This window comes from Astatotilapia calliptera, chromosome 11 (assembly GCF_964374335.1).
Source record: "Astatotilapia calliptera chromosome 11, fAstCal68.1, whole genome shotgun sequence".
NCBI classification, from domain to species: Eukaryota; Metazoa; Chordata; class Actinopteri; order Cichliformes; family Cichlidae; genus Astatotilapia; species Astatotilapia calliptera.
In genome coordinates this window covers 36,596,954-36,613,221 of record NC_137432.1, presented here as the reverse complement: position 1 = coordinate 36,613,221, position 16,268 = coordinate 36,596,954, and the positions used below count along the sequence as shown (strand labels likewise).

Here is a 16,268-nt window from a genome sequence, read left to right as displayed (position 1 = left end):
GTAGTTAAACTAAGTCCATTTGGAGCAATATGTAAGGAGTGAGAACACCAGCGTCATAGAACCTAAAGGTCTGGATTTATGACATAAAGCATGTTCTAATGCGATATCCCAGATTATAAGACTTTTTGAGTCATGTTTTAGTTTTGTGTTGTAGCCACAAGTACACGATGTTATACCTTTCAAACTTGACTGAAATTGAAAATTTTCCTGGTGATTGTTGTGATTGTTGTCTGTAAGTCTGAGGCTGTGTTCTACATACGCTGCTCACAAAGGTTTCAGGGTTTTCACCTTACAGTATGACGTGCCTCGGGGCTATACAAAGAAAACTGAATCAAAAACATCAAAGAAACACAGTATAACATCAAATCAGTTAAACTGTGAGATATCGATCTGGTCAGTTAAGCAGCAGAGGGCATTGTTAATCGGTTTCAGCTGCTTTGGTTTTAATGAAATTAACAACAGGTGCACTAGAGGGGCAACAATAAGACAACCGCCAAAACAGAGTCAGTGTTACTGTGATACCTGGAGCCTACAGAAGCTGCATGGGTAGTCCAACTCCTCTAGGATGACACCTCAATGTGTGTCATTGCCACAAGGTTTGTTGTGTCTCCCAGCACAGTTACAAAAGCATGAAGGAGATTTAAAGAGAAAGGCAGTTACTCGAAGAGAGCTTTGCAGGGCTATAGAAGGTCCTTAACCCATCAGTAAGACTGGTATCTGCTCCTTTATGTAAGGAGGAACAGAATGAGCACTGCCAGAGCTACAAATAGACCTCCAGCAGAACACACTGGTGTGAATGTCTCTGACCAAACAGAAAGAGACATCACGAGGGTGGCCTGAGGGCTGGATGTCCTCTGTCTTCACCATTGATTGAAATCCATCATTGGTGCTTTTCACAGATTAGAGCAAGTTCAGCCTGAGCACACGCGACAGACGTGAAAGGATCTGGAGAAGCTGCGGAGAACGCTATGCTGCCTGTAACATTGTTCAGCATGACCTGTTTGGTGGTGGGTCAGTGGGAGCCAAGGGTGGCATATCCATGTAAGATGTAGAATGTGCAGTGGGTGCTGGGTAGGTTGATCATTTTCATTTTATGCTTCGGAAACAGATGGCAACGTTTCGCTCCTCACGCATTACCCAGTCCAGTATAGATATCCGTGATTTTGATTTTCTTTTTAATATCTGATGTGTTTTCAACGCGTTCCCTTAATGTTTTTTTAAACCAATCCAGTGTCCTCTGAGAGTCGTCTCTCTGATATCGATTGCTGCTTTATCCTAAATCTGAGGCGTGTTTATCTGCTGTTTAGGACTCTGTGGCGATACGTCCTGTGAGCCTTTACCTATGTTCTCTGCAATAACATGTTTGTGCACAAAACATTTCTGAACTGGTCATTTAAGTTTCCTGAATCTCTTTCCTGTTAGAGTGAACGTTGATTTAAAGGATTTCTTTATCACTTTGCAAAAAGGAACTCTGAAGAGCTGATTTGGCGTACTTTTAATGGTGTACCTTTTTTCCGAAATGTATTGATATATGCCAAAAATATTTAGTAACATGCCAACTTGCTTTGCACTGTGTCAGCATCTCCGGCAAATAATGAATCGGCTTATATTTGAAAGAGGTTTGTAGATGGTTAGCTAAAGCAACTGCTGTAAACAGTAACTGTGTCCACTGCCAGCCTGCACAAGTTTGGAAAAAGGTTTTAGCAACAGCAAGGTGTGAAGATGTAAAGGAGCTGCTCAGCATCGAAGAGCTTCATCTGTCAAATATGCTGTTGGATGTTTTGGCCTTCACACCTGTACCTTACATTTCCCTGATCACAGAACTACAGCAAATAACGATCCCACACGTTTAGCTAAAATGGTAAAATCTAGAAAATTCTTAAATAGCCAAATCAGTCGTGTTATTCTGTAAGCCAACACTAAATTTAGCGCTGTGAAGCCCAGTTTCAAAGTTTCAGCATTTCTTTTTTGGAGCTATGAATGATTATATTTAGACTCACCCTCCATAGGACTGTTCTAAAGGATTGCATTGGCTCATACCAGGCTGTAAACATGAGCAGACAGGGGGCTGCTAAGTAATCAGCTCACACTAAGCAGGAACATCTCGGGCTAAATCATTAAGTCAATGTAGAGTCACTTACTGTAAACGAGTCAGTTCCCAAACTCTCATGTTAAAATGGCCAAATATGTCGCATTTTTAGAGCCTGGTACAAAAAAGTTTGAATCCTTAGACCTAAACTTTGTGACAACTACACAGAGACTGAATTTATTTTATAGCTCAACCATTGTATTAAAACTTGAAGGCGCAGGGGAATAGCAGCTTTGACAGGTGGGCCAGCACAAGCAGCTGCAGCTGATAGCTCTCTGCTCTGCCTCACCTCCACTAATTGAAAGCACTGAACTGGACCTTTTGACTGTTTTTGTGCTGTTGGTGCCTTTTGAAGCATTTTAATGGAATTATCTGACTAATGTTACGACTTGCTTTATGGTGCAGCCTGTACAAGAAAGGCGTGTTTCGCTCTTGATTCAAATATTTTACTATTCTGTTACTGGGCACTAATTAGCAGATATGTGTGTGTTTGTGTTGCATCCATGCAGGTTCTTGCTACGAAACTATAAACATGGTATTAGCCAAAATGCTAAAATCTGGCTTTAAAATGTGTGAGTCTGTGGAGACTGATTTGCTTTTGGGACCAACCTCAAGTGGTCATGTGACGAACTGCATGTTTGCCATTTTTTGTGTTGGCTTCCTTTTTCAATCCTGGAAAAAATCCCATTCCAGTTGTTTTATTAGCAAAATTAACAGCGCGGACCGCAGAAGCGAACAAAAGAGGCTCTGTTACAGCAGTTTGTCTGCAGAGAACGAGAGCCAGATGCCAAACAAACAGGCTAAAAAGACAATGCTGTCCCATGTTCCTTTGTCTCTGTGGTGAACTTTGGTTCTGTGTAGCATGGAGAGGGCTGTAAGCTGATAAAATCCTTGACAACGCTGCCATTTATCTCTCTGCTTTGTGCAGCTGAACACTGCAAACGCAGTTTTAAAAGACTTCAGAAAGGATCTTTAATTAGTGTTGAGACTTTACAAGACTGACAGCTGCGCTGCTGTCTATGACAAAGAATATTTATTGGCCTCAATACAGCATCATAATATACGTACAGTATTTATGACAAGTATTAAACACAACCCAGATCTTTAAAAGAGTGAGAGATCCGTTGCTGTCTTCTGCTGCTGTGATTTTGTTGAAAGCATTTCAGCTTTTTATGCCTTCATCACTCAGTTTATTTTGTTTATCTCATTCTTTCTTCTCTTGATCTGCCTCTCTGTCACTCACGGCGCTCTGCTTATTAGCTTTGTCCCATAATTGAAGTTTCATCCAGAGATTAGTCATCGAGAACAATCAGTTCTAGCGGTTGGCATCTGCCCCTCTTTCTCGTTTCTGGGCTTTCTCAGTTTGCCACCCTTTTTTTCCTCGTCGTTAAAGACTCTTTTCCACTTTCTGACTCTTCGCCTCTCTCCTTTCTTTGTCTGTCTCTGCCTGGAGCTGGGCTGCTCTATTACAACCCCAGTTTTTTCCTTCCTTCCTTCCTTCCTTCCTTCCTTCCTTCCTTCCTTCCTTCCTTCCTTCCTCCTTTCATTCTCTAGCTTTCTCTGTGGCTCTCTCCCACTCTTCATTTCCGCCTCAATCCCTCAACTCGAGCAGTCGATTCTCCCTGCACACAAAGGGATCTGTCTCTCTTTACTACACGCCACCACTGGCACAACCACCTAACCGCCACACTCAATTATTTCTGGATGCGTTCTGCCTGCAGGAACCTCCTCGCATGTCAAACAGCTTCATCACAGTGCTGGGGAGGCAAACGCAACCTCTGTTTTTGGACACTGATCAAGGAGGGTCTCTCCATCAGCTCCTTTTAGCACAGTGTTCATTTGTTCCCCTATCTTCCTTTCTAAAAGCACTGTAAGCCACAGACGGGCAATGATCTGCTACAAGGCTACGAGAGAGCTGTCGATGTGAGAATTGAGAGATATTGTTGTGGTTCTGGGGGAGCTTCGATGTGGAACTCTGCTTCTCTCTGCGTGCTGCTGCGTGGGTCTATTTCTGCCACAGCAGCTTTTGCATTTCACTCGTGTCACTGTTTTCATGTCTGGTGAAGAGTTATTTGAGTGTTGCCAGTGTTGAGTGTAGCTTAGGTTTGACCTCAGTTAAATTATTACACTCTTGCAGGCACTGTGCTAATGAAGCCCCTTCAAAAACAAGCTGAAAACACTTCAGGTTTTCTAAGTGTTTGAGTTGATGACATTAAACGCTCTGTTGACCCAAATTAACAAACTTTCCACTTTATTTTATGTCCCTCATCTACATCTACACCCTCAGGGGTAGGGGTGCAGTACAAGTCAATTCATAGACAGGTACAGTCTTCACAAAGTCTTAACTGGGGCTCATTAATGTACAACAAGATCTCTATGTGTAGTTATTTGAGGGCCAAAAACGTTTCCAAGCAGTAAAGGAACAACTGTGCCATTATTTCATCCACAGTTCACCATACAACAGCACAGATCCTGTAGCACTCATATCAGACATGCATGGACAACAATCTATGATTAAAAACGGGTTTAAGAAGATCAACACAACACAACAATCTCTGAACAGACACGTAACCTGTCCAGCCGTCGATCATATGCTGACTCCCACAGTGGCGCTCAGTTAGCTTTCTTTTTTAAAGATGTAAAAAGGTGTAAAAAAAAAAAACCAGACACACTGCCATCACCAGTGTATGGATGTGTGTGTGAATGACTGAATGTAGTGTAAAGCGCTTTGGGGTCCTTAGGGACTAAGTAAAGCGCTATACAAATGCAGGCCATTTACCATGTAAGGTCAGGAGAAGGCCTGTGTTTGACCAAAGAAAAACGATTCATTTCTCTTGTGGATTTTAAGGTTTTACTGGTTATTTAAGTTCAGTTAAGAAGATTTAATATATCTGACAGCTTTTAATGTGTATGTGTTTTCTGTAATGGTGTCACAGTGTTAGAAGCTGAGCTTTTGCTCAGTTTTTCCTCTCACAATGCAAATCAATCCATGTTTGAGTTGGCTGCAGGTCCAGATATACAGAGGTAGATTTGAGTAGAAGAGCTACATAAATATCAGTCAATTTCCAAATGTATGAATAAATATGATAATAATATATAATATAAATAAATTCTGTACCTAATTTTGACAGTTTTTTACTATTTAGCATGCATTGGATCACTAGCAAACCAGTCAGATATAGTTAGGGTTGGATTTTAACCAACAAGCCAAGTGTCAGAAACCTGAAGGAGTGGCATTTGAATCTGGTCTTTAAGTGGATGTTTTCCTTACAGTTCTTTTCATTATAATTTGTTTGGTTATACCAAAGTGGTGACAATTTTATATGACTGGTTACGTTTTAGTCTCGTAACCCGAGTCCTGCCTGTGCCTCTACACAGACCGCCAGCCTCCGGGTCGATATCAAGGGCTAAAGTCAGTTTCACTAGAGATTTAAGGCAAGTTTCCACAAATGTAAGACTATGTTTGCAACACCTCCAGGGACAAGAGAATAAAATAAGGAACTTTTTTTGTTTCTAAGTGTAGTGATATTCGTGTCTGGAATTTTTTCCCATTGGTGTTATTTGCCCAGGCTTTGTGATATCAACCTCTGAGACGGGGCCCTCTGCCCTCGGTTGAATGAATCTCCCTTGATGCGTGATAACTGCATGAAAAAAATCACAATTTCAACAGCAACACGTCAAACAACCACTAGGCCTCAAATGACTTTTGCATTCACTTCTCGCCATTTAACAGACATGTGAAAGTTCACTGATGAACAGGAGGCTGAATTGAAGGATACTTATGGATCATTATTTTGAGTGATTATTCACACAAGGCTTGTTGCAGAGGATTGGTCATCACGGCCATAATTATTCCCTGATTTATTCCCCAGTCATACTGTGAGATTGGATTTGTGGGTGACAAAGTGAGGAAGGCTTACAACGACTTTGGTGATCTCCTGAATTTTCCTTGCAATATTCATCCAAGCTTAAAGTGGACCACACCAGCAGCTGTAGCTGAAAGCTTATACCAAACGATTTCACCAGTTTATGGATACAGCCACGCCATCTACTCCAGATATGGTTATGTATGGCTCCAAAAACCATCAACACTTAAGTCTCGTAGCTAAAGGAACCTACAGTAGGAAATATTACAAACCTCAGTATGTTTGAAACATGCTGGTCGGTATTCTCTTCGTCCGCATGGCTACTTGTTGCTTTCTGTTCCATTTGCCCGAACTGAACTTGGTAGAAGAGCTTTTGTCCATTTAGCACCCTCGGCCTGGAACAAACTGCAGAAGGAATGGAAAATGACTGAATTCATTTCATTAAGTGCTTTTAAATCTAAACTACGAATCCTTGAGGCCAAGTCCATAACATGTAACTGTTTCAATTAGATTGATTGTCATTTTAACTGACTTTTTTATTTGAATTTTATTGAATTTTATTTTTATTTTATTTGTATTCTTTCACTTATTGTTGCATGTGTGTTGTTGCTGCCTGTGTTTGAGTAATTTCTGTAACTGTGAGACATCTGCTGCTGCCTATCTTGGCCAGGTCTCCCTTGAAAAAGAGGTTTTTAATCTCAATGGGATCTTCCTGGTTAAATAAAGGTTATCACACTGACACGAAGTATTCTTCATGCTGAACATGAATGTTGATGCGGTTTTTACTCTTCTGTTCACTGGACAAGTTTGCTTCCTTATTTGGGATTGGCACAAGAGAAACTAGTTTCAGTGTAATGAAAGAGCATTTTGTGCCATGAACAGGAAGGTGAAGTACGGATTTTGAGTGATAGGCACGATCAGTTCATTGCCTGTTTTGTTGCTTCATGTTGACAGTATAGTTTATGGCCAACCATATTCTCTCACCCCAACCGGTCACGGCAGATGGCCCCTCCCTGAGCCTGGTTCTGCCAGAGGTTTCTTCCTGTTAAAAGGGAGTTTTTCCTTCTCACTGTTGCCAAAGTGCTGCTCATAGGGATTCATTCTTTAAAAAATTCTTTAAAAAATAAACATATGTGGCTGTCATTAAACTTCCATCTCAATGGTTGCTTATTCTCATGTATGTATGTTACCCATCACATTTATACCTGAGCATGTGTCATCCTTCAAAGCTCCCGTGGTTTTCTTCAGATCTTTCGCCACCGCTCCCACATCAGCTGTCACTTCCTGTAAAGTTTCTCCTCCTTCGTATTGATGCCTTCGTCTACGTGCCTTTCCTCACAGGAATTTGTTATTGTGGGGAGTCCACATCGCACATGACATTTGACATCAGTCATCGAGCCCCCTCTCGCTCCCAGTGGAGAACATCTCACAGCTATAGGTAATGGGGCTGAGATGAGAGCTGAGAGTAGGAGAGGCAGCTCGTGTCTTTAATGGCTCCCTAAACGGCAGGTTCCTCATTTTAAAGAAGGCCTGTCGAGGATTTTATTTCGACTTGTCACTGTGAGACTAATTGATAGAGGAACGGTTTTCTTCTACTTCTACTGACATTTTCTAACAACCATTTTCCCCGCTGCCTTTTTTGAGGTATTATGGCTGAGAACTCTTATTATATAGGTCCATATTGCTTTGAGACTAGAATAATTTGATTATTTTTAAATATATGTCTGTAATCGTGGCGTCGGCAATCTTGGTTTCATGGCACTTGATGCACGGAGAACCCTGCAAGAGTGATTTAGTGTGTTTTTTGTGGTTCGTTTGTTTTAAATGAAATTATGGAGTTCATCAACATCTAATAAGCCATAGGAAAGCCTAAAGAAGTGAGGGGGTGTGTAAGAAAAGGAGAAAATGGGAGTAGGGAATTTGTTTTTGGTTTTCTTTCTTTGTAATGGCCTTCTTCTCCGGCCCATCAAAGACAACTTTGGACAGGAACATCTATTTACTGGGTGAACCTTCAAAATAGATTACTTTTTCTCTTTTTCCACAAACGCCAATTTCCAGGGCTGAAAAACGAAAGCCAGCTTTCAGACGTGTCAAAATCTGCAGTTCGTCTAATGGCCCCTTGAGGCTGTCAACAATTCGTACAGACTCCAGCGTTAAAATGCGAAACTTTATAGCCCTAAAAATCTACAGAATGGTTTTTGGGATCTATCCATACCCTTTCATAGATCATATTAAAAATCTGATATATTTTCTGTGTTCTATAGCGAGTACAGGGTTTATTATATTTTATTTATATTTTTATCTACATTTCACACAGCGTACTGGCATGTTCAGAATTTCCATATATATAGTATATATTTCTTTAAGTGCCTTTTCTGTTTTCTGTCTTGCAACAAGCCCTCTCAATTATCTTTGTGCTCTTGGTGCCTTTGGAAGCATTTTGATGGGATTAGCTGAACAATAACATGACCTGCTGGTTTTTATCACTCTGTTATCATCTGCATTAAGTCTGTGACTTACACTGACAGCCCAAACTAGCAGCCTAAACTTGTTAGCACTCTTTTGTGCCTGTGTAGTCGTTGCCTGCTCAAAAAAACAAGCATCACAAAGGCCAAAATACTAACGCTGAGCCTTTAAAGTATGGCCACCAGCGAGGAGGTGCTACACCTGAACGTCTACAGCGTCCGCTCCTTCCTCATTAACTGTTTTATGCTTCTTTTGTTTTCGCAGCTCTCCTATGGTTCCAGCTCACCAGCCCTGTCCAACCGCCAGCGTTTCCCGACATTCTTCCGCACGCACCCGTCAGCCACCCTTCACAACCCCACCAGGGTGCAGCTCTTCAAGAAGTGGAAGTGGACTCGTATCGCCACCATTCAGCAGACCACTGAAGTCTTCACTTCCGTCAGTACCTTTAATCTTCATCACTCTTTTGTCTTCAGCTCTCTCTTCTTGCTTGCTCACTCCTGGCTTTATGGCCTGAGCCTGGCTGCTTGCTTGCCAGCCTCTGAATGTTTGTTTATGAGCAGGCCAAGCTATACACCTTTAAGCAATCTCTCCTGGCGATTGATGGAGGATTTTTTTTAAAGTAATTTGTTGGAGTATTGCTTGTGAGAAATATTGATCTGGCAGGACACTCTCCTAGCCATAGCGATCGATACCAGCGTCACTTGGGTTGGTTCCTGTAATGGAGGTTAATGATTCTGCTCGCTCTTCCTTTCCTCCCGCTTCTCGCATTCTTCTTCTTTCCAGTCATGTCTTTGTCAAAAAATCTATTCTCTCCCATGCTGTCTTGTTGTTATTTATCATACATGCCCACAGTCTCCATCCCTCTCTTGGTGTTTCTCATGTACACTTCAGATTTATTTATTTCCCCCCCTCTGGACTTAGCTGCATTTCTTTTGTCTTTCTGTGTAATCTCAACCTGCCTTCTCTCTTCATCTCTCTGTTTGGCCGCCTCTCTAACCTCCTCTTCCTCCCCCCTCCCTGTCTGTCTTCGTCTGTCCTTCCCTTTCATGTGGCAGACTCTGGATGATCTGGAGCAGAGGGTGAAGGAGGCAGGCATCGAGATCAGCGTTCGCCAGAGTTTCCTCACCGACCCGGCTGTCGCTGTCAAGAACCTCAAGGTGCTTTGATTAAAAATTCACCTCAGCTGCTGGTCGTCTCGCTCCCCCCCTCCTCTCCCCCTCTCCTTTCTCCTCTGGCTCACAGCTGCACACGATGCCATTAGCATAGAGGCGATTTGATAGAGGAAATTAATGCGCCATGCTAATTAGCAGCTCCCGAACAGCAGCATGTGCCATCCTGTGAAGCGGCAAGACTTTGGCACATTGTGCTGCCACATCAGACTGCACTACTGAAGTTCTATTGTTGCTGCTGATGTAACTAAGCAATGTTTTGTTATGATTTGATGCAGCGCCAGGATGCTCGGATCATCGTGGGGCTCTTTTATGAGACCGAAGCACGGAAGGTGTTTTGTGAGGTTGGTACCTTTTCCCTGCTCAATTGATCCCAGAACGCCCAACCTGACTGGCTATTAGAAGAAATTGAGCTCTGTAATGGGCTCTTTGAATGTCTGAATGAACATCCTTGTTTGGCAGCGATACAACACGCTCAACTGGGAATAATTTATCTTTCTCTTCATCCTTCTGTGCTGCAGGTGTTCAAGGAGAAGCTCTACGGGAAGAAGCATGTGTGGTTCCTGATAGGCTGGTACGCAGACAACTGGTTTAAGATCAAAGACCCGGCCATCAACTGCACAGTCGAGAACATGACTGAGGCCGTGGAGGGTCACGTGACCACTGAGATCGTCATGCTGAATCCTGAAACTGTCCGTGGAGTCTCCAACATGGTGGGAATGCAAATCGCTCCTCTATTTAATGCATTAAAGAGATTAGTTGTATTAATCAGGGAAAACATGTGTAGCTTGATCGACAAATAATGAGTGTTGGTAACTGGATTACAGAGAAAACATCGCAATTCAAAGTAATTAAGGCAATTTGATTGAACGATGGTGTTTAATGAGCTTATAATGACATTAAATAGAGCTCACCTGTTCTTTGTCCAGCACTTTGGGGATCCGGTAACACATACAATGCTTTGGTTCATGTCTACAAACTGATGACATTCCCATCAGCCTCGCCTGTGCTTTTGTTGATTAGCAAAAACACAGATTTATACTTCTTGGCTGCCACCAACTTCTTTGAAATGTTTCAATATTCATATTTAAAGTATTGAAACTTGATAAATTTCCAGCCAATTTTCCAGCTTTGTGGTTTGTGGCAAATGCCAGATATAGCAGCGATTCAGCTATAGATAGTAACAGCTGTCAGGAGACGGCTCCCGACAGCTCTGATGGAGTTCGGGACATGACCTTGGTGCAGTTGCTGTAACAGATTATTGAATTGTAAAACCTTAACTCTAACTGTGTGACAACTCACCTGCATGAGTTCCAGAAAAGTAGATTGTGATTAAGCGTAAGGTCCTTACAAATCCTGTCTGTGTTGGGAAAAGGCCTAATTCATAGTTATGAATATTTAATGAAGTTAGCGCTGTTGTGCCGTGCGCACAAATGTGTGTAAATCTGCACAACTCCGATGCTTTGGAAACGTGCAGGTATTTAATGAAGTCAAACAGCTGGAAGCTGGAAGGGCGCTTTGAGGCTTAATATTATTTGGCATGTTTGTTTGGGCAGCGTGAGAGAGTGCAAGAGTGAAGTCAAAAGTGCCAGAACTGTGAGAGTTGGCAAACCTGCATAAAAATGTAATAGAAAAGGAAAGATTTTTATTTTTAAGCTCTTTTCCTTTCCTACACTCATAAGGCAGATTCAGGATGCTCTGCTCCTTTGCGAGACGTGGTCCAGATCAGATGGGTGCAGTACGCACCAGGTGTCAAAACCAGCTGTACCAAAAATCGGGGAATGTAGAACTGTTGAAAACATAACACGAGGGAGCGTCACTTCACTCATGCCACGCCCGTCTCCTCGGAAATCTGTGCGTGCAGACAGATCTCGACACTCGCATCTGCTTCCTGGCACGACAGCTGAGGTTTTAAGACAGACGGGTGTGCAGAATGTTCTTTTTGTCTGGGCTCTAAAACAAAACCACCGCTAACATCAAGTAATATTTCATCTTAAAGTTAGCTGGAGGAGCTGTAGCTGGAGGATTTGTTGCAGACTGTGTATTAAAGTGGGGATAATGATGTAAGTGTACATGGCCACGGCAAACAGCGCATGTGGGAGGGTTAACTCACGTGTACAGTACAGATGTGCACCTGATGTGAAGCGCCCTAAAAAAGTCCAGGCACATTCATTTTTCCTTCTTTTTTTCCTCAGTTCAATACCTTCATATCATTTTGTGACGTCCCCAGTTTGCACATAACCACATCTTTCACCTGACTTTACATTTGTGAGTGAGGTCCACATACCTACATGGTGCGAGATAAATGGGCAGTCAAAGCCCCAACAAGTTCTGCTTTGAACGGCACGCAATAATGAAAGTCTTTTTGCCATTGTGACAAACAATCATCAGAAACTTGCAGTGCATGACGCGTTGCCCACTTCTCTGTTCATTGGTCACAGTTTAAGGTTGCCCTGTTCCCAAAGTATTTCCAAACTGACTCTACTGGAAATCGCTGGGTCACAAATGCCATCATTACAACTATATCACCACAGTTGTTCTTGCTGGCCTAAATGTTCCCTCTGCTGGCCTACAGCATTGCATTTTATAATTTTGAAATGCTGTTAACGTCTCATTTTTATAAAAAATATATATAGAAAACAGCCTAAAAGAGCTGCTAGTTGTTTGTGGTCTCTGTATGCTCCTCTTTTCTCTCTTCTCTTCCTGTCACCCCACCACCACCAGTCGCAGCAGATGGCTGCTCCTCGCTGAGCCTGGAGGTCTCTTCCTGTTAAAAGGGAGCCGTTCCTTCCCTCCATCACTGTGTCAATAAAACTCAATGGAGAAAAAGACTTTTAAAAAAATGAAAAGGACCAAACAAGTGGTACTGATATCAGTCGGTTTGTGCTCTGTTCTACTAATTGGAGTCTGTCTCTTTCCTTGAATTAACAGTGTATGCATAATATAATCAAATCGAACCACACCTGAAATCTTTACCTGGAGATGCACTTAGTGCTCTTTAAAGGCACTTCCTCTGTTTAAATATAGTTCACACCTGTCAACACAATTTGAACACAACCAGCGTGACTTAATGTCCAAAAATCCTGGGCATGGTGTTTAAGCAATGTTAATTGAAGTTGGTCTATGGCCAGGACTTAGTGTGACGTAATGTCATTTTCCTGTAATGCTGCTGTGAGTCAACCAGGAAAGTCATTAAGAGGTGGCCCGGGAAAAGGCGAAGCTTCCTGAGGAAAAACGGGAAAGATTAGAAGAAATATTGGAAGTGAAAACAGCAGCTGCACTCATCTGAAAACATTCACGTTTTAGTTAAAATATGCAGAGAGTAATTACAAAAAGTATTTTATTAATGAAATTAAAGCGATTAAAGCATTTTTGGCTCTTTTTTTAATTGCTTTAAATGTAATTTAATTTGCTCGCACCGCAGCTTCAGGCGATCGCTTGTAAATAAACAGCTGTGATGACTTCCTCCTGTCCTGTTGATGTGTATTCTGAGCCGTCATTCATTCACTGTTGCCAGGTTTCAGCTCTTATATATCTGGATCCTCGTGAGGCACGAGTTATTTCAGGAACGGCTGGCATGTTAAGAACAATAAAGTCATAGCTTCAGTGAACTTTGCATGACCTGAATCGATAATGTGTTTGCTAAACTGCTGAGAATGCCTGGGAGTTTATGCATTTAAATTATCAGCAGCTCGCTTTTTCTCATTTTTGTCCGACGCTCATTTAGCTTCTCAGGTGCAGTCGCTCTCCTCTGTTTACCTGCTCTAATCCTCTTACGCCGTCTCTTCTTCTCTCCCTTTTCCCTTTTTTCTTCGACCTTCTCCGACTCTGCCGGTCTGTCGTGGATCATCCCGTCATTCTTCTTGTTTACCCATCTCTCCTTTACCATTTCCTCGTCCTGCCTTTTCTCACCACCACCCTCCCCTCCATCCCTTCCTCCTTCCCTTGCACTTCATCAGCAGCTGTTGTTTATATTCATACAGCACCTGCCACTACCTGCTGCTTTAGCTGTTGACGAGTGCTGCTCAACGGGCGATAAGAATTACAGCCAGAACTCCTGCTCCCTGTCCGTCTATTCAAATTCAATTTCTAAGTTTGAAATTGGCATAGCACTCTTAGATAGAGCACTCAGATTAAACTACTATGCCAATACTGCAGGGTCTGCAAAGCACATTGTCAGCTAGTTTTCAGAAGGCAGTGGCAGATTTAAATGCCAAATGCCAAGGTGGAATTTCAATTAGATGAATTTGACATAAGTGAATTGGAGTGTGTGTAGGCCTAATTGGCCTCAAAGAATCCACAGAGACACAATGATGAATGGTAGCAATAATTTCCCATTGCGCGTGTATCCAGGCTTTCAGCGGGAGATAATTTTGATTGGTGTTTAATCACAAAATGAGTTCTAAACTCAAATGCTTGTGAGAAAAGGAAAAAGTTGGCCTGTCTTAAGATTACTGTAAGAGTGTAGCAAAGCAATAAAGATGCCTGGGGATCAACCGCAACCAAAGAAAGAGATGTGACAGATATGTGTGATACAGTTAACGATCAGCTTCCTCACCAAAGGTTAGATGAGACGACTAACAGGGCACGTAAATGAATATGAGGATGGAGATTTTCTTTTTTCTTTGTACAATAACTTTCAATAAATAAAAATGTTACTTTCCCACTATGAATCTCTTCCGAGTTGCAGTTGCTTAATTACGTGGAGTCGGGTGGAATTTAGTTTCTTTTGAAGTCGCTTTATTTTTGATCCTTCGTTAAGGGCTCTGTTCCAGAGAGCAGGTTTCATGAAGATTCAGTTTTTTAACCCTGAGATGAAGCTCCGGGGTTTCTGTTCCAGAAAGAGAGCTAAGTTAAACTTTAAGTCGGTTACCATGGTAACTGACTCTGTGAACCTCATCGGCTTGCCTGGTTTCTTCAGCGAGCTCTGAGTTTCTCTGTGACTCCTCCCCTCCTGAGCAGGAGGGGACAGCTGGTTCCCACCTCAACCAGATTTTTGTACTTTTTTTCTTGTACATTTCCCACCTGCCACCTTTCTTTTTCTTCTCACATCCACTCATTCCTGCGTATTATTTTTAACGACTGATCAAGTTTAATGATTCCCAGGCTTCCGGGAAAAGGTGCTGGAGCTCCTGATGGGTTGTCTATCACTGCAAAGGAAGTGATTTTTGGTACCAGAAGCTTTCTATGAGCTTTTTATTAGTTTGTTTTGTTTTTTTTTTTAATTTATGTGATTTGTAAATGGTCAATACTTGGACCATGAAATCTTGGAATTAATATCTGCATATTCTGTCTACTCAGGTACCCTGGAGGCTAAATCACCAGACTAGCACATGATAAGCTTAGATGGGCATACATTTGCATAAATAGGGAAAACACAAGTAAAATCTTGTTTGATAAATCCAAACATGTTTTTCAGGGAGTTCTGTGTTTCATAAGTCTTTAGAAACACATAGCGGTTAGCTTAGCCGACACAGCTCTGAATGCCAGAAGGCTATTCTGTTTAGAAAAGTAAAAGATCAATTATTTAGGGTCCTGTCCACATGAGGGGTATTGAAAGGGTCCAAGTGCCCCTATGCCCAGCTCTACTGCCCCTCAAAAGCCCCTCTGGCTCGCCCAAGTACCCTCTAGCCAGCACAAGAGGCCCTATGGTTAGCACAGATGCTAATCCTGTGTGATCCTAAAGCATAACTCCACCATTAAAGTGGGGCCCACTCCTGACATGCTGCTATTTGCTATGCACCCTTCCTCTTGTTAGCATATATTTTGGCAGACAGATATCAGTTCAGGTTGGCTGCACATAGAAGGAGCTTTTTTATTTCATCATGGTAGAAGCAGTATTTATTTATTCTGAACCAAATTTATTTTTAACACTCCAATCTCCACCAAGTTCAGCTTGTCGCAGAGAGACGGTTTCTGACTCTGAAGCCGCTCACTTTTTTCCTCGGTTTATTTGAAGTAGGAACAAGTGTTTACTACAGGAGAGTAAAAATAAATCCTAAATCAAATACACACATTATAGTGAATACCAGAAATGACTTCCAAAGATCTGAGGGTCGATTCATTTGTTGGCTCTTCAAGTTTTTTGCTTTAGTTATGTGAATATCTAGCAACACAAATAAAAAATGAGTCAATGTAAACCTTCTTTGCAGTGTTGCATTTCTTGGCTCTTTGATGTCCTCTCTGTCTTCTTTTTCTCAGACATCACAGGAGTTTCTCGCCGCCTTGATGTCTCGTCTGGGAGGGAAGAACCCCGAGGAGACCGGCGGGTTTCAGGAGGCCCCTCTAGCCTACGATGCAGTGTGGGCGCTGGCACTAGCCCTTAATAAGACTGTGGCACCGCTGAAGGCTAAGGGCCGACGTCTGGAGGATTTCAACTATAACAACCACGACATCACGTCCGAGATTTACAGGGCCCTCAACACGAGCTCCTTTGAAGGCGTCTCGGTAAGTGCCCTATGACAGCTGGGATAGGCTCCAGCGCCCCCCGCGACCCTGAGAAGGATAAGCGAATGGACGGATGGTTCAAACTATGCAAAATCAAATAATATATAAGTAAATACCCCTTTTTTGACTAGAAACACAGCAATAACTTTCATACATTCACCAGTAACTTCACGTTTTTGGCATTTTCTTCTGATTATCGTCCCTCACGTTTTGCACCGCTCAGTCCTGAGC

At 42.3% G+C, this 16,268-nt stretch overlaps 1 protein-coding gene across 7 annotated transcripts in view; it reads left to right on the top strand.

Moving 5' to 3' along the window:
• Nucleotides 1-16,268, top strand: part of gabbr1a (gamma-aminobutyric acid (GABA) B receptor, 1a) — a 130,626-nt gene that overhangs the window by 66,235 nt on the left and 48,123 nt on the right. For all 7 annotated transcript variants that reach the window (XM_026183912.2, XM_026183904.2, XM_026183908.2 and 4 more), the window contains 5 exons: nucleotides 8,686-8,856; nucleotides 9,477-9,578; nucleotides 9,869-9,934; nucleotides 10,112-10,303; nucleotides 15,792-16,037. In XM_026183912.2, the coding sequence (XP_026039697.1) occupies nucleotides 8,686-8,856; nucleotides 9,477-9,578; nucleotides 9,869-9,934; nucleotides 10,112-10,303; nucleotides 15,792-16,037 (777 nt within the window). The remainder of the gene's footprint in view (nucleotides 1-8,685; nucleotides 8,857-9,476; nucleotides 9,579-9,868; nucleotides 9,935-10,111; nucleotides 10,304-15,791; nucleotides 16,038-16,268) is intronic.